General features: G+C 48.7%; 2 protein-coding genes across 6 annotated transcripts in view; one reads left to right on the top strand and one right to left on the bottom strand.

Annotated features, from left to right (window-relative positions):
• Window positions 1–1,138: 1,138 nt before the first annotated feature.
• On the bottom strand, window positions 1,139–20,663 carry LOC113459887 (uncharacterized). Its single transcript, XM_074557302.1, has 6 exons — window positions 19,214–20,663; window positions 13,567–13,699; window positions 10,381–10,588; window positions 9,910–10,105; window positions 4,157–4,255; window positions 1,139–1,695 (listed from the first exon to the last, which is right to left on the bottom strand). The coding sequence occupies exon 1, from the start codon at window positions 20,585–20,587 to the stop codon at window positions 19,646–19,648; it is 942 nt and encodes a 313-aa protein (XP_074413403.1). The 5' UTR covers window positions 20,588–20,663; the 3' UTR covers window positions 1,139–1,695; window positions 4,157–4,255; window positions 9,910–10,105; window positions 10,381–10,588; window positions 13,567–13,699; window positions 19,214–19,645.
• Window positions 20,443–21,872, top strand: part of USP32 (ubiquitin specific peptidase 32) — a 71,460-nt gene continuing 70,030 nt past the window's right edge. For 4 of the 5 annotated variants that reach the window (XM_074557301.1, XM_074557297.1, XM_074557299.1 and 1 more), the window contains exon 1: window positions 20,443–20,660. In XM_074557301.1, the coding sequence (XP_074413402.1) occupies window positions 20,603–20,660 (58 nt within the window). In that variant the 5' untranslated portion in view covers window positions 20,443–20,602. The remainder of the gene's footprint in view (window positions 20,661–21,872) is intronic. The other variant, XM_074557300.1, reaches the window with a different exon arrangement.

The following is a 21,872-nucleotide window of genomic DNA, read 5'->3' as shown; positions in this document are numbered from 1 at the left end:
TGCAGCCCCTCCCTGTTGTGTCAGGACAGTTTCCTACCCCCCCTCTCCTGCCACCCTTTGTGCCCACGGAGCCATCTCTGTTTGTAACCAGCATTGTGATATTCTGTAACTGTATTGCTCAAATGAAATATTGACCTAATAAATAGAGTGTTCCTGCAGCCTGGAGTACCTGCAGTGAATTGGTTACAGCCTCCCTCCCTCAGTGCCTGTCCTGGCCAGGAGAAGGTGAAATTCCTGCCTTTGGGGTCAATCCTTATGGATGGGGCTTGTGTGGGGTCAGTCCTTATGCATGGGGCTGTGTGGGGTCAATCCTTATGGATGGGGCTTGTGTGGGGTCAGTCCTTATGGATGGGGCTGTGTGGGGTAAATCCTTATGGATGGGGCTGTGTGGGGTAAATCCTTATGGATGGGGCTGTGTGGGGTAAATCCTTATGGATGGGGCTGTGGGGTCAATCCTTATGGATGGAGCTTTGGGGTCAATCCTTATGGATGGGGCTTTGGGGTCAATCCTTATGGATGGGGCTTTGGGGTCAATCCTTATGGATGGGGCTTTGGGGTCAATCCTTATGGATGGGGCTGTGTGGGGTCAGTCCTTATGGATGGGGCTGTGGGGTCAGTCCTTATGGATGGGGCTTTGGGGTCAATCCTTATGGATGGGGCTTGTGTGGGGTCAATCCTTATGGATGGGGCTTGTGTGGGGTCAATCCTTATGGATGGGGCTTTGGGGTCAATCCTTATGGATGGGGCTTTGGGGTCAGTCCTTATGGATGGAGCTTGTGTGGGGTCACAATCCTTATGGATGGAGCTTGTGTGGGTCAATCCTTATGGATGGGGCTTTGGGGTCAGTCCTTATGGATGGGGCTGTGTGGGGTCAATCCTTATGGATGGGGCTTGTGTGGGTCAATCCTTATGGATGGGGCTTTGGGGTCAGTCCTTATGGATGGGGCTTGTGTGGGGTCAGTCCTTATGGATGGGGCTTGTGTGGGGTCAGTCCTTATGGATGGGGCTGTGGGGTCAATCCTTATGGATGGGGCTTTGTGGGGTCAATCCTTATGGATGGGGCTTTGGGGTCAATCCTTATGGATGGGGCTGTGTGGGGTCAATCCTCATGGATGGGGCTTTGTGGGGTCAATCCTTATGGATGGGGCTTTGGGGTCAATCCTTATGGATGGAGCTTTGGGGTCAGTCCTTATGGATGGAGTTGTGTTGGTGCCTGTGCAATGTGCACAGGGGGAGGGGGGAGCCTGGGGTTCTTGCAAGATGTGGATCCTGCCCAGATCCTTCCCTGTTCTTGGGGTTTTCCCCCAAAGTAGCCATGGGAACGCAAATTCTCTCCTGCAAGTGTGCACTGGCAGCACCAAACATCTCCTGTGGCTGCCTGAGCATAGAGTGGGTGAAAAGTCAGCATTTCTGGGGGTTTTTATTTTTAAACCATCAGGTTTGTGTGAGCTGCAGCTGCCCAGCTGTGCAGAGGCCTCCCCGGTCTCACAGGGTGAGATTTCCATTTTTGAAGGCCCTGGAACACTGCCCAGGCTCACGAGGGTGACCCCAGAGGCCCTGGCTGAGGCAGGGCCAGCTCTGCTCCCGTGGCCTGAATTCCAGGATGGAAATGGATATCCCTGGGTGTCTGTCTGTGTCTGCAGCTTTCTCAATTCCTCCCCAGGGAAAGGACAACTGGGGAGTGCTGGATCCAGGCTGCCAAGAAAAAGCCAACAACAGCAGACTGCAGATAATTCTGTTTGCTGGTGTAAAGGAAGAATTAACAGCAGCAACCCTGAAACTTCTGCCCAGGTGAAGGGAAGACTGAGGTATGCATGAGGCTGTTCTGCTGATTTTTGGGGAGAGCAAGTCCAGCTGCCTCTGCCATCTTCTAAAATCCAGCAGCAGGAAAGGCAATCCCTGTAACATTGCACCCTGGAGTTTATTCCAAAAATTTTCTGATCCTACTTGGAGCAGGAGCCCCAAAGGTGAAATCTTTCCTCTTTGTCACCTGGTCAGGAAGCTGAGGTTATTTCTGGCAGAGCTCAGTTTTCCTTGAGAGCTTTCCTGTCACTTCTAAGTCACTCAAGTCCTACTGGAAAAACTGTGGGATAATCCAAGTCCTGAGCAGCCTTGCTGAGTTCCCTCTTAAAGCAGTGTGACACTTTGAGGGCAGACAGCCTTTTGCTAAGGCAGCCACAGCCATTCCTGCATTGGGGTTACCTTTAGCTGCAGGCATTATTCTGTTATCCAGGGAAAATCCCTCAAGATCCAGGTCAGCACCACACCAGTGCCTGCCCTGCTGCCTGGGAGGGGGAGACACCACAGCCTCCCAAGGCAGGGCAGCACAGGCAGGAATCCCTGGCCAGCTGTGGGGATGGATCCACATTTAGAAAGGAAATCTGTGGTCCTGATCCTGAGAATGGTCCCCCAAAGGAATCCAGGAGGGTTTTTCTTGCTTGGGTTCAGAGGTGAGGGCAGTAACTGAGCCCCCACCCAGCTGTCCCATTCCAGCACAGGGCAGTGAAGGATCTTTGGGGGATTTGCTGGTCAGACTGAAAGATTTATTGATGTTTCTGGTGTTTCCTTAAAGCTTGGATTGAACCATGAATCAAATGTGGCCAGCCCCAAAGCCCAGCCAGAGTCATCCAGAATCCCAGAACCATTCAGGCTGGAAAAACCTTTGGGATCATCAAGCCCAATGGTGATCCAGCCCAGCCAAGTCCCTGCAAGAGGAGTTTCTGCCCCAGCAAGGAAAGGAGCAGCTGCTGCTTCCTCCAGAAGCTGCTCTGCCATGGTTGGGGTTTGTACACGAGGAATGATGCACTGAAGGTAGGTCTGGTACTTTCAGAGCCTTAACCCAGTCTTGGTGCTGATGCACAAGTCTAAGGGATCTCCAGGATCATCATAAATAAGATCCCATGGTCTAAAAGGACAGAATTTTCATTTGGCTGGAGCTTGTTGCTATGACACTGCAAGTATTGCAGGACTTTGTGGTTCTGGGAAACCATGGAGACAGTCTGGATTCCCTGCTTTTGTTCGGGTGAGGATGCTGCACTGATTAATTCCCACTGACCTCTCTGAGGGTGTCTGCGAACCTGAAAAGCCCCTTAAAGTAACTGGAAGGCAGAACAGACCCTGGTGAGCCCAGTGTGTCCCCGGGATGGGTTCTGCATCCCGGAGCCGCCTTGGCTCAGGAGCACGGGGAGCAGCGGAGCTGGGGCTGCTCTGCGGGCCCGGCCCCGCTCTGGGCACGGAGCAGTCCCAGCCCCAGGGGCGCTCTCGCATTTCAGTGGCGCTGATTTGGGGCGTTTCAGGCGCTGCGTGTCTCTGGTGCCTCTCTCCCCGCAGGAATTGGCTGCCTGGTGTTTCCCTCCCCGGCCGGGCAGGATCGCCCGGAGCCGCCAGGGCACCGAGGGACTCCTGCTCAGCCTCTGGATCGCGTTGTCCGGCAGCTCCTGGGGTTTGACTTTGTTTCCCTATTTATATTTAAAGGGCTCCCTCTGAGCTGTTACAGACCAGATTGGACATTTCAGAGGTAAAGAGAGAGAGACTGGGGAGAAAAGAGATGAGAAACGAGCTGGTTCTGGGTGCCTGAGAACTCCCACAGGACACGTGGCTGTGTTTCAGCAGCTTGAAAATGGGTTTGTGTGGGACAGAGCCTCCTTCCCGGGCTCCTGTTTGTGGCAGGGCCGGCGCTGTCAGCAGCTGCCTCTCCTCTCTCATTGCACCTTTGGGGTGTGCAGGGACCGGGAGGCACAAACACCCCTGCTACAGGTCGGGCTGCATTTTTGCTGGGGAAGACAAACGTGTGGCTGGGCTGGGTGGGCCCAGAGCAAACCACAAATATGCTGGAGCATCCAGACTGCAAGGCAGGGACACCCTAATTACCTGAGCTGCCAACAAAGCCATGGCTCATTGCTCACTGCCTCCCTCCCTGCTGGAGCAGCTCCTCCAGCTGCTGCTCTGGGACAGCAGCTCAGCCTGCCCAGCTCCTCCAGCACTGATCCCATCTGCCCCTGCTCATCCTTCTGTGAAAATGCCAGGTGTAAAGGCTCTGTGTGAGCAGGACAATGTTCACCCTGCTCAGTGGCAGTGTGACAGTGGCTGTGTGAGTGCTCACCTGTCCCTGCTGGGCGGTGACCTTACAGGCGTTGGTGGTGACAGTCTCTCTTACCTGGCTGTTCCTCAAGGTACAACTGGTTTAAAGCTGCTTCAATCTTTCCTGTGAGTCCTGGAACCGAGTCGGGTTCTGTTCTGAAGGACAGCAGGATTGCTTAAACGGAAAAAAAGGAACATAAAGGCACATTCAGAGGGTTTAACGTGACCGAGCAGCGCGGGCTGACTCACGCTTGGGGCGGCAGCAGCAGCAATCAGCTGGGGGGTGACGGTCCCGTCCCTGCGCTGGGTTTATCCCTGCAGGGGCCCGTGCTGGCAGTGCCGGTGCCACCCGTGTGTCCGTGCTGTCCCTGCTCGCTCGGTGCCACCCTGCCCAAGCAGCTCCCTGAGCGTCCCCAGCCCGGCCCTTTCCCGGCCCAGGGCATTGGCGTTTCGGGGCTCTGCGGGAGCTGCCGCTGGATGGCGCTGTGGCCGTGCGGCACCGGGGGTGGCGCTGGGCAGGGTGCGCCGGGGAAGCTGCGCATCCCTTGGGCAGTGCGGGGATGAAGAACCTTCCTGATGCCAGAGCTCACGCTGCTTGGAGTTTTATTCTTTAACCAAACGCTTTCAGGGTCTCCGAGAGCGCAGGAGCCCGATTCCTTCCCCAGAGCGGGATACGAGGCTGATTTCTGCACTTTCAGCCGCCCACAGGAGCCAGGAGAGGGCAGAGGATTCTCGCTTCCAGCTCGGAGCTGGGATTTCCACCGAGTGTAAAAACAGAGCTGGGACCAGAGCTTAAAGTCAGATGTGTGTGGCTTTTGGGTTTATTAGTTTTATTACGAAATTATATTGATACCAATTTAAATTTTTAATTTAAAAAGCCTCGAACCCCAAATGCTGAGCAAAGGGGATGTAGCTCCCTCATTTTAGATGGCTGGTGGATGGCTGCCCACTGGCCTCTCCTTAACAAAACCCCCAAAATCATCAAATGACCGTGCTGACAACCTCAATCCCTTCAAATTAAATATTGATTCTGCATTTTTCTGTTGACTCATGAGAATCAGGAGGCGTTTCCAAGGCATCTCTTTCTGCTGCTCGGTGCCGGTGTCCCCCGGAGCCGGAGCCTGTTGTTTGTGCTCGAGCAGGGAGCCGAAAATGCTGATTTTTCTCCCACTTGTCTTGCATAACAAAAGGCATTTGTCACCCGTTACATAACGGCGGGTTTGTCACCGCTCCCGGCCAGCCCAGCCTCGCTGGAGGCTCCTCAGCACCCCCGGGCCCCACGGGCCGATCCTGCACCAGCTCCGGGCCCGGCCTTTATTCCCTCCTGCATGGGAAGATGTGGAGCTGAAGGGTTTGCGGTGGCTTTTTAGGGAGCAAAAGGATGGAAGGGTGTTTGGAGGATTTTTTGCTGTTCAATACTCATTTGAGGGGCAATGCTGTTTGTCCTTAGCTGAGGGTGCCCAGGCCTGCAGGGCTGTGCTGCAATGGAGCTGCGGTTCCTCTGTCTGTCCCCGGCTGCTCCCTCAGGGCCTCTCCCCTCATCTCGGTGTCTCTGCTACCAGCAGGAATCTGGGGTTGGGTTTTTCTTTATAGTGGGTTTGATTCCCTCCTGGATGGAATGTCTTCTTGGAAGAATTATTATATATATAATAATATATTATTATATTATTATTATATTTTTCTTATATATTATTATTATATTACTATAATATAATAATATTATATATTATTATATAATATTATATATTAATATATACCATATAATATTATATATTATATATTATATATTATATATTATATTATCTATAATATTATATATTATATATTATATATAATATTATATATTATTATATTATTTATAGTATTATATATATTATATATATTATTATATATTATTATATTATTATAATTATAATAATAATATATAATATATAATAATAATATATAAATATACAATAAGAATATATATTATATTATAATATATATTCTTATTATATTATTATTATATTATAATATATATTCTTATTATATTATTATTATATTATTCTTATATATATAAGAATTATATATAAATAATATATAATTATTATAATTATATAATATAAATAATTATTATTATTTCTTCCTTAGGAAGAAACAATTAGGAATTAATTCTTATGATAAAATATTATTTATTATTATATAAATATTTTATATTTTATATAATATATAAAAATATTTTATATTTTATATTAATATAAAATTAATTATTATTATAAAAAGGAATTAATTATTATTTCTTAGGAAGAAATAATTAGGATTTAATTCTTATTATAAAATATTATTTATTATTATAAAAATGTTTTATATTTTATATAAAAATATATAAATTATTTTATATTTATATTAATATAAAATTAATTATTATTATAAAAAGGAATTAATTATTATTATTTCTTCCTTAGGAAGAAATAAATGGTTTTGTTTCCCCAGAAACTAAAAGCAAAAGCTGGCTGGCTTCCCCTTTCTCTCCAGCTGGAGGAGAGAGCTGTTTACCTGTGGCCTCACACTTTTTTTGTGGTCTTATCACTCCCAGCTATCAAATGACCACAGCTCCCTCCTAAACATGAAGCAGGCACATGTCCCAGTAACCAACAAATAGTCCTTGTTACTCTCTGTTTTCTGCTTTCCTCAAAACAATTTCTTGGTTGACACTTTTTTCTTTTTTTTCCCCTGTGTCTATCTGATTCTAATTATTTTTTAATGAACTCTCAAGTCCATGTTTCTTGTGGACATTTGAACTTCCTGGTGCACCCAGCCTGTGCTCAGGAGATGTTTCTGGTTGGCTCTGAGTTAACCCTTTGGAGTCTGTGTTCTCAGGGAGCTCGATGTCCTTTCCTTCCCTTGCACAGGTGATGCTCAGGCACACAGAGCACTGCTGGCAATCCAGGCTGGCCCTGACCTGGTGGCCTGTTTCAAAGTTGAATTCCTAGAGTCAGAAAAAGCTGTGGATCAGATTGGGCCTGTAAAGCTTGACTGGAAGCATGGGATGAGCAAAGAGCTCTGAAGACTGTGAACATCACTCAGCCACCCAGAGCAGCAGGGAAAGTACTGCTGATAAACAGATTTCTCAGTAACAGGCTTCTCCTTTGACATGGATCAAGCCACAGATGCTGCAGATATGGTCATCCCCTTAAATCAGTACAGCAGGAGCACCTTTTGGGCTTTAAATTTCCCATTTTCTCATCCATTTGCTTGTTCTTGATGTACTTTTGCAGACTGTGCAGTTGCTTTATGTCCATCCTGAGAAGAGGGAGACAAATTCCCCCCAGAGAGCAGAAGGCAGGATGTGGATTGTGAGTTCAAACTTCATCCTCCTCCTCCTCCTTCTGCTGCTCAGGTCTGGCTTGGGAGTGTAACCACTGACAGACCCTTTGCACAAAAATAAACTTTTATTCTGATGGGGAAAAAGCCCATTTGTTTTGATGGGCAACAGGGACCTTGGGCTGCACCTTGGGTGTTCTTAGGGAGCTGGCTGGAGCTGAGACCTCAATTCCATCCCAGTGTAATGGGAATTCAGGGTTATCTCCTTCACAGGTGATGGTGAAAGCCAGCAGCAGTGAGATTTCTTTCTCCTGCATGACCTCTCAGTAAACTGCCCTTGCCAGGGAGAAGCCTGGAAAGGCTTGGAGTTAAAGGGATTTTGTTTTGGAAGTTTACTTGCAGGCTTTCACAAAGAGAACTGCCCTGTGCTGCTGCCATGGGCTGACCAGTCAGACAAGTGCAATTGTTGTGTCCCTGGGACAATTGGTGCAATTGCTGCAGCTGTGACTCAGCTGTGCTCCTGTGCCAGGTCGCTTCTGGCACCCTCAGTCATCCCAGGCTGCACAAAGGCCTCTCTCTCTCTCTCTCTGTCTGAGGTCTCTCTGGCCTGGTGCTGCTCCTGGCAGAAATTGGGATGATTTTGCTCAGGAATTCCTCGTGCAGCTCCAGCTGAGCCCAATGCCCACAGCAGGTGTCACCTTGGGAAGACACCTATGGGTGGGTTTGAAACAAAGGCAGGTTCTTGATCTCAGGCTGTCTTAGGGAAGTTTGGCTTTTACCCATGGCTGGATTTAATAGTGACAAAAATCCATGAAGACAAGCCCTCCCCCTTAAGATGTCTGTGGCATTTTGCCTCCTGTGTTTTCTTCCTCCCCCTTGTCTGGGTTTTGCTGTCAGCTCTGGATGCAGGAGCCTTTCACAGGCAGGTGCTGAACAGATGCAAAGGGAATTTCTTGCTAACTTGGCAGTGAGGTTTGCTTGGCCCACCTGAGGTACATTACAATTGTTTAATTCACTAGGATTTACAGTGTTAGGTGTTGCTTTACACAAGATAAACTCTGCAGAGGGAAGCAGAGGTGATAGCTGAGAGTGTGGCTGTGCTGCCTCAGCCTGGCTGTTGTGAGGACTCTGTTAGAAGTGGTTTGGGTGAAGGGGGTGTTGCAAATGCAGCTGGTTTCTCAATGCCTGTTCCCACCCACCCCCTCGCTGTGCCTGCTGCCTGCAGTTGTGTCACCTGTCCCCACTGAGACAGGCAGCTCCTCTCCCCCTCACCTGCAGAGACTGGAACAAGGAGCCAGCTGGTGTCCTCACCCCTCCAGTCAAGGTGCCAAAGGGCAGCAGGCTCCTGGCTGGTCAGAGCCAGCAGAAATGCAGCCTCTCCAGCACAAGCTTTCTCCTGCATTAGCAGCCAGATTAACGCCATTCAGGAGCTCCAGGGACAGGAGCTGGATGTTGGCACAGGCATAACCCATATTTGCATGGCCATATCTGTGTCCTTGTGAGATTATAGCCCACATGGCATGTGACTGCAGTGTGGAATGGCTCTCCTGCCTTATCATGTGTACACTTGGCTCTGCAGAGCACTGAGAGGGCCTTGAGTTCCCCTTGCAAAGCCAAGGCTTTGTTCTCCCTTTCAGTGCTGGCTGCACTCGGAGCTCAGCCAAAGCCAGGGATGTGCAAGTGGGAGGCACAGATGGACTTCTCTGGGCAGCCTTCATCTGAGGAGCTTGGTGGATTTAGAAGTTGTCCATCACCCTGCTTCACTCCTGAGAGATCAGGCATGAGGGAAGCCTGTGGCTGTGTCCTTCCCCCTCCTTGGGGAGACAACACTGCTTTCTCCTGGGAAGCCTCTCTGCTGGAAGGTGGTGTAAGAGAGACCACATCTCTGGAAGTCTATCCTGCCTACCTGCAACAGGAATGCTTTGAAAGGATGTTCTAATTGGATGGGGAAAATCAGAGTACAAACAGATTATGTCTCTCCTGTTTCTCCCCATGAAGGAAAGGAGCCCAAGTGCCAGTCAAACACACTGTACTGAAACAGAGCACCTCAGGGAAAACTCTTCCCCTGACAGCTCTCCTGTGAATATTAATTTCTATATTTGAGTGCCTTCATCTTCCAGGAGCTGTGCAAGTGCAAACATTAACCAACTCCTCTGGTGCAGCAGCTCTTGCAGTGCAGAGCAGGCATAGAGCCAAAAAGGAAGCAGTTGTGAAGATGTTGTGTGTCTGCTGCTGGTTGTTATTTGCTGCTTTGGGCAGATCTACCACGATTACCACGTGTGATGTGATGAATCTGGTGTGTATAATATATGCAGGCATTTGATATGGTATTTATGTACTGATAGGTCACAGGAAGGAGAGCTGATAACACAGATAAATGCACAGGTATTCTGCATTGTACTTAAACCAACTGCCTGTACATGTGGTTAGTTAAACATCAACCCCAGACACTGCTGCCAGATGTGCTGCAGTGCAATGCTCAATAGGAATTGTAATCAGGAATGTTTTCCAGCAACCTGTCCTTACCAGGAGGGTGGTGAATGCTCCATTTGATGGAATGATTAATGATACTCAGCCACTGCTCGGACTGTAGGGGTGGAGGCTTTGCTAATTCCATCTGGAAATTCCTTCCCTGGTGATGAAGGGTGATGAAGATGATGTTCTCCCTGCAGCTGGGTGCCTATTGGCTCCACTTACCAAATCTTGTGCCAGGGGAAGGGATCTGAAAGAGAATTTGAGCCAGTTTTTGTTTCTGTGTGGCAACATTAGAGGCATCTGAACTGCCAGAGCAGTTCCTTTCTGGTACCTGCAGGGAGTTGCTCATTTAACCACTTGTTTGCAATTAATGTGGTCTAAACACAAGTGGGATTGGTGACCAGTGGTGTGTGGAAACCAGAAACACATCTGCATCTCTTTTATCCACCTCAGGTGTGTTCCAAGAGAGACAGACACAGGCAGCCAAACCCTCCAGAGTGCCCAAAGGGATAAGTGACCAACCTCTGGTGCTGGTGCTCCTTCTCAATAGTATTTTCAGGTATTCCTGCACTATTTTAGTCCTCCAGATGTTTGTCTTCAACTTCTCAGCCAGCTGTTTGTGAGCTGAGTGTTGGTGTTTGCCAATGTCCTATCACTTTTATAGCTGCCTGAAGTCCTCAGGAACTGAAAGAGCATTATCAGCTTCCTCCACACTTCTTCAACTTGCAGCCTGTGAGAAACAGGGTAGTTAAAGGCTTTTGTTTTTATCGTGCTTTGTGAGTTTTTAGGGGTTTATGCAAATTAAAATAGGCATTATTAATGAGATGTTAATGAGCCTGTCCCTTAGGTGCTACTTATAAAATCAAATCTGTAAGAAGTTAGGTATCTCTTTGTACTGAAAATAATTTGACTTCTTTTGTTAATCTTTTGGATGATGGAATATGAATTCTCTAGGTGATACCAGCCTTGGTCACTTCCTCTCCCCAATGACTCAGAGAAGGCTGGAAAATGATGAGCCTGGTACACATCTCCCAGTTGGTGCTGCCTGGGGATGGGGCAGGGGACAGCATCTCCCCTCTCTGAGCCATGGCACCCCCGATTTCACAGCCCCCTTGGTGGCAGAGGCTCTCAGTTCTGGATCTCCTTTGGAGGATTTTGGTGTCTGTCCCAGCCACGTTCTTTGTTTGGTTTTGGTTTTTGTGTCCCGGGGTTCCAAGGGCAGTGAAGCTCAGGCTGGTGGCAGCATTCAGCTCTGTCCCTGAGCTGCCACTGCTGCCCTTTGTGTGCTCACCCTGCCTCTCCTCTCACTGCTGAGCTCCCACCCCAGTGCCCTGAGCCTGACCCTCGTGCACAGAGGGTGCCTCTGCTTGGAGTGCTGAACTCCCACCTAACGCTGACCTCAGTTCATGGATATTCCAGAGGAAGGCAAGTTTTGGTTTTCCTTGTATTTTGGCTTTATTCAAAGGAAAAAGCAAGGAAGTTCCCCTCCAGTCTGTCAGGAGAAGTGGCTTTGTTTCTCTTTCTTAAAGCTTTGAGCAGCCTGTTATTCCTAAAATAAACCCAAAAAAGGGCAGTCTATGTTATACTTTGGGTCTCTTGTATGGTGGTGCAGGGGAGTAGCTGTAGTGAAACAGGCTCTGCTGAGATTGGCAGCAGGAAAAAAAAGCAGAGCATGGTATTTATTTCTGTGATGTTCTGATGCCCTCCTACCAGGCTGGAAATGCTGAACGTGAGCCTTTGTCTGGCATATGGGGATTTGGAGAACTGTTGCTAATTACAGCACTTGTGCTATCTTGCTTAAATGGCTTAAATAATATATTAAGTGCCTTTATGATCTCCCACAACATGCTGGAATGCACAGAAGTGCATATTCTGCTGTTTATAGCTTATGGCAGGAGTAACTTAGAGAATATTAATCTGCCCCAAAAATGGGGTTGGAGATTTATTGCTTGTGTAACTCCCCACGGGGTCTCTAGATGCTCAGATCCCCTGTGCAGGGTGTTATCCATGAATTTCCATCTTGGGAGGTGAAGTTTAATCAAAAGGAAAGGCACTTGGATGGCTGTAGGGAACACAGGGAAGGGTCATGGCACACTGCTGGCCAAGCATTGTGGAGTTAGTCTCAAACTGGCAAAGGCAAAAAATGTGGGACCTGGAGGAGACCACAGGAAGTTTCATTCTAACTTATTTAAGGAGCATTCCCATTATTTTCATTAAAATCTAAAATTCTAAATTAGAAACATGTTACTAAGCATCATATCTAGAAGTGGGAGTGTTCCAGGGCCTAGATTAGCACTTATCCAGAAAAAGAAAGGTATTATGTCTGCTCAGGAATCTTTTTTTTACCCCTTTTCATGTTTTTATTTAGCAAAAATTCTGTTAGTCATCTGTTTCCACCCAGATTCCGGTGTCTCTTGCTTCTAAATCTCCAATTTCTATTTCTGCTGTTGTACCTAATGTTTAGAGAAAATGTGAGAAGAGCGTGCTGTGAGTGTCTGGTGTGAGGAATAACTGTGGAGCAGCTGAGCAGTGCTAGCCAAGGGCTGCAAGAACCTGGGAGGGCACATATTGAGGAGGAACACAAATCACAAAGTGACAACAATGAAAAGATTGGCACATTCTGACCCCTAATCTGGTTTAGTTTGACATAGCTCTCTGTAAAATCACAAGTTCTGTTAGAATATGCTACTAATTAGCAATATTTCACCTATCTGAAATTAACAGGCTCTGCAGAGTAGGAATAAAGAATTATTTTTGTCTGGTTTATCTTGCTAGTAGCTTGAAAACAGGGAGGTGAGAAACTTGTGTCAAATCTTGAAGTATAATTTTGCAATTAAAAGACTGAGGAGAAAGTGTGATCTGAAGACCTTTGGATTCCTTGCCGTGCCATAAAATTAACAGCTCTCTTCATTCTCATTCTGGTTTAATATTCCTGCAGAGAAGGAAGCAGAAAGAACTCCCTGGGCTGGCTGCAGGGGGATGGAGGAGCTGTTACTTAGGCAATAACAGGGCACAGGCTGGGAGGGGTTTGGGCTGGCATTAGCTGGGTAGTGCCTGCACAATGCTCTGGATGTTAGAATGTGATTTATATCTAAAGCTAAAACCAGAGAGATGCTCTCTGGGAGATAGGAAACTGTTTGCAAGCACCTCCTGATTGGCTTCCCAGAAATTTTCAAGGTCATCCATGCACCAGCTTGCAGGGATGCACAGCTGGCACCTCAGCACTAAAGCCAGAAGAATCTCAACTCAAAGGCTGTTAGTGAAATGTGTGGGTAAAAATAGAAGGATAAATTGAAACTACCTGAAAGTGGAAGAAACAGCTGGGAAGTGATAAGAGAAAGCAAAATGAGTGAAGAAACTCTTGCCCATCATTGTGGTGTCCGAGTGCTTTATAAAAACTTCAAATTGCTCCTTCCTTGGATATACCAATTTTCTTTTTCAAACTGTGACAATCTGGCAACCTTCATCTACCCTGAACTTGTCTTCTATTGCTAAGAATCTGCTCTAGACTCTACTCCATACTCCAGGCCTAAATTTTATTACAATTGCTGGGTCAAAAGCTCTTCTGGGAGTACCTTGACTTTTACCCAGAGGCTGAGTGAGTACCAAAGGCTTTTATGGATCAATTAACCATACATTTTATAAATAAATATACATGCAAATACTTAATAAGGTAGGCAAAATTCTGATGAACCCCTAATGCTTTACCTTGCTGCACGTGCACAATCAATCCATAAGAGTGGCAAAGCAAAATGTTGTCAGAGCTGCGTGTTCAGCAGTGATCTCTCATGTTTGGGTTTGGGAATCCTCTGGAACACAAGGACAGGCAGCGAGGGTTCAGCTGAAATGACAGGAAAACCACCTGGTTGTCAGTGTCCTGCAGGGGCTCTCTGCTGGATCCAGGGCTGGGGTGGCCTGAGCAGATGGCAACTCATCAGACTGTTTTAGTTGCCTTCTTGTCTTGATCAAACAGTTTTTCATTGGCTCTGATTACAGGCATGATGCCATCTTAGATAATGCCTCTTGATAAAGGACTGTAAGATCCTTAATTACTATTATTAGCCATTTGACACCATAAAATAGAGGTCTGCTGTTTTAATGCCTGTTTCCCCCCTGTCTGCAGGGTGTCTGGAGTCTTTAACAAAAACAGGGAGGTGGAACTTTTAGAACCTGCTCAGAGGTAATGTGTGCATGCCAGCAGAAAAATGTGTGTGTGTGTGCACATTTGGATGTGCCATTGTCCAGAGCTCTTTCACTCTGTGTTGGGAGAGCACTGAACTGAGACATCAGCCTGTTGGCAGGGGCACCAAGGCTGGCAGGTTGCTCTGTTTGGGGATGTCCTTTGTTCAGTGTTTGAATCGTGTGAAACCTTAATTAGCAAATAAGAAGCTTTGGCCTTCCCTTGCAAGTTCTGAAGCAGAATTGAGGCAAGTGCCAGGATGTGCCAAATGACACAACAGCTCTGGCTCTGTGGCTTTTGTTTTGCTCTGCTGCCCTGCTGTTTTGAGATGCGCTTCCCACTGGATCAGCTGCTGGCAAAATGTTCCCCAAGTTGGTCTGTGTTTGATGCTTTGGTGTTGCTTTCTCTGTACACAACAATCAAAGTGCTGCAGTGCTGGGGACGCTGTGAGCAGCAGCCTTTGAGCTGAGAAGAAAGCAGCCCTTTCTTTGCAGGGGAGAGGTGCCTGTGGTGCATCCCTGCCCGCTGTGTGCTGTGCTCTGAGGGCCACACAGACTCCTCCTTCCACCAGGCAATCTGGGCCTTCCCAGAGCACAGTCAACATGAGTCACTTCTTGCAAAGCCACTCCTTTCATTTGATCTGGTATTAATTATTTGCACTTCCTCCTGTCACAACGCTGGTGTTTTTTACTGCCCTGGATGGAACTGCAGAGAAATCCTTTACCTCCATTCCAACACCACAGTGGTTTCTGTCTACAAGGGAGCACAGAATTGCTTTTACCAAATACATTTCTTCTCCCATTGTTTCCTGATGACAGATACTACTCTTAATCTACACAGAGACAACACTTTGAAATGGGAGATCTCTATTTCCCTCAATTGTTGGTACGTTGATAAATCATAGCATGTCTCATTTTCTGAATGACACGTGTCTGGATTGCAGTCTGCCTCTTTTTTGTCACAGTTTTTCAGTGCTAACAACAGTCTTGCCAAAGCTCATCTGTTCCCTTAGTGTGCACTCCAGCAGGCTGATTAATTCTGTCACACTTTCCCTGTATAAGGCATAATCAAACAGGTTGATAGAAAAGCGGGAAGGACGTGATGTTTTTATGAATATCCAAGGCATTACACTTAACTCCTGACTGCCATTAGCTGTGGCACCCTGTTACCCCTGGGTTGGAGGAGCAGCAGCAAAGTCTGCCAGGAAGGAAGAGTTTGTCACTGTTCTTTGTGGGCCTCAAGTGTGATCGTGCCACCCTTCCACGCACAGGGAAGCCTTGCTTAGGAGAATATCAAGAGTGGAGGGTGCCTTATGGTGTTTTCTTCTCTGTCTCTCAAAGGCAACTGCAGGAAAAGTGGGGGACCACTTACCCACAAACCTTAAAATAGCTGTGAACGTGTGTGACGTGCCTCACTTTCCTGGGCTGTGGAGATCTACTATTAATAACAGGAGTGAAATTATGGATTGAGCAGTGATGTGAGCAGCGCTTCTGAGCAGCTTTAAACCTGTCACGGGCTCCCTGAACACAAACAGCCAGGGCTCAGAGGCTCAGCAGAAACATTCATTAATTCTCTCCTAAAGGGGTGGCAGAATTAAACAGAGGTAGCCCACGGGTCAGGTGAGGTCTGAGGGATGCTCCCACTTCCCTTGCTGCCCTTTCCAGAGCCTGGGCAGTGCCATCCAAGCCCTGTTCCTGTAGCTGCCACAACCTGATGTACAGGTCTGGCGTTTGGCACGTGTGGGTGTGCAGAGCAGGGCTGTCACTCCTGCCTGTGCAGCAGTGCCTGTCACCCCCACACTGAGCTGTCACCGGAGCTCAGCCCTCTGGGACAGAGGGACGCTGTTCTCTCCCTGTCCCCGCCCCGCTTGGAGCTCACCAGGAAAAAGGAGGGGAGGAGGTGGCTGCTGCTGCTGCTGCCCGGAACCAGCAGGGGATGATGCCAGGGCAAGGGCCTGGCTGCTGGGACAGGGGGGTGGGGATGGGCAGCTGCTCCAAAAGGTCACGGGAGTTCTGGGAAGAGGGGATCTCTAGGGCAGGTGTGAAAAGGGAAGTGCCCTCAAACTGGAAATGAGGGGAAAAATCCCAATCGACTCACTCTGAGAGTCCCCTGGCTACACCACACTGCAGCCCTGGTGAGCACTGCCCTCATTAGCATGTCCCTTCAACAAGGGGGATGACTTTCATTTCATTTTGAAATACTTTTTTTAAATGACATTTTTCATTTTCCCCTGCAGTATTCCACTCCAAAGCTCATACTGGCAATAGTGTGGGAGTACAGCCTACATGACAACAGTAGGAGGGACCTGGTAAGAATCTGCTCCTTTTATTTCCCCCTGAGTTCATTTAAATCTGTCACCCTCTGCTACCACCCTAAGCCACTTGTTTCCTAGAAAATGTGGGATGTGATACAAGTTTCACTTTGAATATTGTTCTGTTGTTCTCTGAGGAAGCCTTTTGTATTTCCTCTCTCTCTGATAACATCAGAATCAGGCTGGCAGATGATGATTCGGGGTATTTTTCTCATTCACCAGTTCACTGTAATTAGATATGAAGCCATTTAGCCCTGACCACTGCAGACCTGATTGAATCCTCATATTGCATCTTGATCTCTCTTCCACTTTCTACTCTTCTCAAATATTTGGGATGTGCTCTGCCACACTCCTGTCAGGGCTGTCTGAAGCAGGAAGGGGTAAAATTGTCCTGTGTTTGTCCAGTGCCAAGAAAAGTCCTTTAAAAAAATAACAATATCCCAGGGCAGGGAGACAGGTATTGGGGCAAGAGGCACAGATTTAGAGACCAGCAACCAAGCTGCATTTTTGGCTTCTGTTTTAGTGAACATGAATCAGGAAATCCTAAGGCCTTACAGTGCTGTTCTCAGAAGTGTTTCTGAGCCACTGCAGCAGTTCCTCTGCTGTTTGGCTCATCCCTTTTGAGTTCAGGCCTTTGCAGTGCAGCTCCAAGCCCCTCTCCTTGCAGTGCCTGCTGTGGGCAGAGCTGGAGCCCGGGCTGTGGATTTGCCCCGTTCCTGAGCCCTGGACTGCAGCAGCCTGGCAGAGCCCCACAGCTGCTGTGCTGCCAGGCTCCTGCTGCTCCTGTGCAGCTGGAAATACCTGCTCTGCCTCACATCCTTGACAGCCATGCAAAGACACTTAAAGATATTTGCTAAGTGCTCGTGAATTAGTTTTTGATTAGCGAATAATTAAATAAATTCCAGCAATTCAAAGGACACGTGCCCAGTTCGATTTGCATACGCAGCACTTCTCTGTGACAAGAGAGGAGCTCAGTTCATCCAATGCAAGTCTGAATTCGCTGTATCTTAATTTGATTTACCTTTGACACAGCATTTAAATAGCAGCAACATTTAATCTTGTGCTCCCCAATAAGGCTTCAGTAAAAACTTACTGCCAGATCTAACCCAGGGTTAGCACACACTGCCTTATCTCTGGGTTCTTGCTTCAGTGCCTTTGAGAACATGCTTAATTTAATCTGAACAAAGACACTGCCATCGGGAGCTCCAGCCTGGCTTTCCAATCCAGGGGATCTTTGTGATTAAATTTGGTGCAGGCCACCGTGTGTACAATGGATCCAGTAAATGATTTTGAAGTGCTCTTCAAACAGAATTCTGCTGGTTCTTGGACACTGTCTGTACCTCTGGCACATGAGCTGTAGTTGGGTTTTTCCTGAAGTGTCATACCTAAAGTGTCACACCTTTTCTTTGGTTTTTTGGTCAATAGGAAGTGTTAGCCATTATTAAGAACCATCACTCCATCCCTTTTCCTTCCCACAGTGGAAGGAACTCCTCCCAGAGGGTTCTGCTTCCTCATTGCACCAAATACCCAGTCGGCTGTTTGTGACTGTAACCTGGTGGCAGGGTCTGATTTGTAATTATAATTTCAGTCATTCATTTTTTTCATGATTTAGCTGTCATTAAACCCCCTATACTGCCTGATAATCTCTCCTGCCTGAGAGGGGGGTTTGTGTGAACTGTAAGCAGAGGTTCTGTCTTGACATCACAGATAAAAATGGAATAATTCTGCAAACTGTGGTGGCTGCAGAGGCATTGGGTCAGAGTTGTCCTGGCAGGGTCCCTCAGTGCTGGGTGTAGACAAAACAGGACTGGCAGTGTCCTGTGATCTCTGGTGAGCCCTGGTGCTCAGGGAATGGCTGTTGCTCTCTAGTAAGAGCCTGAGGATAAACAGGCATGGAGAAATTGGCCTGAAAAGCAGCAGGAATCGGTGTGGAGCTGCCCTACCCCAGCTTCCTGCTCTAATTGCTTTCTCTAACTGCTCTGCCAGCTCGGGGCTGGCTGGCTCCCAGTGCTGCTCCTTCCAGGCAAAATGGGACTTGGTCATTATCTTTGTAATTCAGAGGAGAAACCAAAACATTAAAATATTATTACTGGACCTAAGGTCACACAGAAACACGACAGAGAAGTCAGGAATTAAACCCCATCTCCTCAGCTGAGAGTTAATGCTTAAAGAAAGGGATCCATCACAACCAGAGCATGGCTCTAGGGATGCCATGGAATATTTCTCTTAAGCACAAGATAAAACAGATTTCTCCAGCTGTTTCTGGTATTGCCAACTTAGGCTTTTGATTGACATGTTGCCATGTTTGTTGAATTCACTCTCAGACGTTTTAAAGAGTGTATTTTGTATCTAAACTGAAAGCTGCTTGGTGAGGAACTGTGTTGAGTAGAGATATGTAAAGGTAGGGTAGGAATAAGAGGATATATATATATCAAGGCAGCTTCTATCCTCTCATTCCTCTGCTGCCTTTACATTTACCTTTGCTCTTTAAATGATAAATACATAATCAGTGGCTGATGAGTGAAGCATATTTCCACCAATTAAATTTATATTTTTAAAAATCACTTAAGTTCTCTCCCTCATCCTCATAAGAGAGGTAAAAGGTCCCTTTGTGGCAGATTTTATGCTTGAAAATGATAAGGGTTTTTTGATATGCCCCAAATCTAAGATAAAAAAGAATTCAGAAAAGATACAAGGAGGCTTTATGGAGGTTATTTCATTTGTAGTGTGTTTGCACTTGGATTACATGAGGAGAAATTTGGCCTTGGAGCCTGTGTCTCTGTAAGCAGCATTCCTGGCTTTGCATATCAGATATGAAATTTGTTTGGAATGTTTGCTATAAAAATACCTACGCATGAACTTACATCAGCGAGAAAGCAACTCTGGCTTGACCTTTCTGCAGCTCCATGTGGCAAGATCACTCCGTGCAGAAACAGTAACTGAGGGAATGACTCGCAACTGGTGTTTTCACAGGCTTTGTTTCAGGGCAGGAACAATCCTTGGAACAAGCTGCCCTTAGAAATCAGTGTTTTCTTTCAAACTCCTTATTTTCTGCTCGGGAGTGACCCAGGGTAGGTTACCAGGCTTAATGTTGTAACAAAGCCATTTGGGAAATCCTCCCATTCTGTGTCAGTCCTGGGCTGAATACTAAAAGCAAACATGCTGGAGAACAGCAAAGGGCAGGGGTGGTTTTGATCCTTTTACAATTCAGCCCGTGTTTCTGTTTCAGACAGTGAAAAGACATTTTAATGGAACAGGAACCTCCTACTGTCACCCCATGCCTGCAGCCCTGCGACTTAGAGGACTTTTTGAGGAGAACCACCGTGCCCTGAGAGGTTTGAGGGGGCTGAGGGGCTGCTCCCCCTGAGAGCTTTGAGGGGCCGATCCCCTATTATTTTTGGGGGGTTGAGAAGCTGATTCCCTGTGTGGTTTGAGGGCAGTGAGGGGATGATTCCTGTGAGGTTTTGGGGGGCTGAGGGGCTGATCCCCTGTGAGGATCCGAGGTGATTGAGGGGCCGTTCCCTGGCGGTTTGAGGGGGCTGAGGGCGGATCACCTGCGAGGTTTGAGGGGGCTGAGGGCTGATCCCCTGAGAAGATCCAGGGGATTGAGGGACTGTTCCCTGCGACGTTTGAGGGGGCTGAGGGCTGATCCCCTGTGAAGCTCCGAGGGGGCTGTTCCCTGTGCACTTTGAGGGTGCTGCGACTCTCACCCTCCCACTGGGGCTGTTCCGCCGGGGGCCCCATCGCACCGCAGCCTTTCTCCTCTCGCCGCTGCACGCTACGGAAAGCGCTGACAGCTTTCGCAAGCGACACCTTCCGAAGCGCCTGTGCCGGGGCAGAGCCAGGTGGTTCCTCGTCACACCTCCTTCCTCTGCGGCCGCGGAGCCAACCCGGAGCCGAGGAGGCACCGGCGCGGCCGCGGTGCTGCAGAGCTCCGACCATCGCAGCCGCTGCTGCTGCGGCTCCCCCTCAGCCGCCCCTGAGGGCACGCGCGACGGCGCCGCCGGGCGGGCGGGCGGGAACGGGGGGCTCGGCGTTGGCCAATCAGAGCCCCGCCCCGGCCTCCCCGCGCCCCACGTGACGCGGCGCGCGCGCCCCACGTGACCCGCGATGGAGGCGGCGGCGGCGGCGGCGGGGCGGGCGCGCGGCCGCCGCCTCCTCCTCCCCCCGCCCCCCCCGGGCGGCCCCGCCCCCCCTCCCCCGTCGGTAGCGGCTCCGGCGGGCGCCGCCGCGGCCATGGACTGAGCGGCACCATGGGCGCCAAGGAGTCCCGCATCGGCTTCCTCGGCTACGACGAGGCCCTGCGGAGGGGTAAGGGAGGCGGCGGCGGGGACGGGAGGCTGGGTGGAGGTTGGCGGGGAGGGGTGCGGGGGCCCTGCGCTGCCCCCCGCCAGCGGGCGGTGAGGCGGCACCTCCATGACGGACCCCGCGCGGAGGCACTCGTGCCGTTCGGGGGCTCCTTCCCCGCTGCCTTCGCCCCTCCGCCCCGCCGTTTATTTATTTATCTGATCTATTTATTTATTTATCTCTCTCCCCTTCTTTAAGGCGGCCCCGGCAGGGCCCGGTGCCGTGCCCTCCCCGCCGCCCCTCGGCCCGGCCTCCGCCTGTGGCCGGCCGGCATGAGGCGGGCAGCGCCGTGCTCCCGGTGTGGCGGGGCTGTCAGCCGGCTCCCGGCCCTCCCGCTCCTCGTGTTTACCTCCCCGTGCTCGGGGATCACGCAGCTGCGGCTCCGCATGGCAAGATGGATGTGGCGTGCGTGGCCCGGGCTCGGTGTCGCCGCTTTAGCCCGGTTTAGGGTCCTCCCGGAGGATTTAAAGAGCAACTAGCGAAGGGAAAACATAAACAAGCTGAACGGGGAGCGCTCGCAGCTGCGGGGCTCCAAGGCGACGGCAAGCTACACCCTGGGAGCTCCGTGGCTCTGGAAGCGATAGCCAAGTCCAAGGACAAAGAGGGACGGGAATTGTCAGCAGTAAATGCTGTGCAGGCAGGACAGGTGTCGGTAATTGTTGCCCTGTTGTGCGTTCCCGTGATGCAGCGCAGGTAAAGCAGCTCACCTGTTTGATATTTAAAGCCCTGATAAAATTCATAAGCTCGAGCTAGTCTATGGCTGCCCTTTTTATTCCTGCTCGCATGTGAGAGGCATGTCAGGAGTGATAAGGGAGAACTGGGAGGAACCGCTGGGTGTTAACTGAAAAAGAAACAAATTGACGTGAAATGGGGTTTTTGTTAAATATTTTCTTTTTCTTTTTTTTTTTTTTTTTTCTGGTGGAGCCTCTGAGGGATGCCATGTCAGATAGGAAATGGAGCAACGTAGTGTCAAGCAGGAGAAACAAACGTATGATTCAAAGTCACTTGTTACAGATTTTAAACATAACAGCCCTGAAGGATTTTCACTGCTAGTGAAAGTATGGGAAGTCTTTGAAAGCTCTGGTGCACGTATTTTTAGAAGAGCTGGAGTTATAAATGCAGCTTGGTAGAGGTGTGAAGTTAAATATATCAGGGAGCGTTTGAAATAAGCTGTTT

The sequence above is a fragment of the Zonotrichia albicollis genome, chromosome 22, assembly GCF_047830755.1.
Source record: "Zonotrichia albicollis isolate bZonAlb1 chromosome 22, bZonAlb1.hap1, whole genome shotgun sequence".
Classification (NCBI taxonomy): domain Eukaryota; kingdom Metazoa; phylum Chordata; class Aves; order Passeriformes; family Passerellidae; genus Zonotrichia; species Zonotrichia albicollis.
This window is presented reverse-complemented; position numbering and strand designations above follow the sequence as displayed.

Bases quoted from the DNA above. Each gene is read 5' to 3' on its own strand.
- LOC113459887 (XM_074557302.1), bottom strand. From the start codon at position 20,587: ATGGCCGCGGCGGCGCCCGCCGGAGCCGCTACCGACGGGGGAGGGGGG.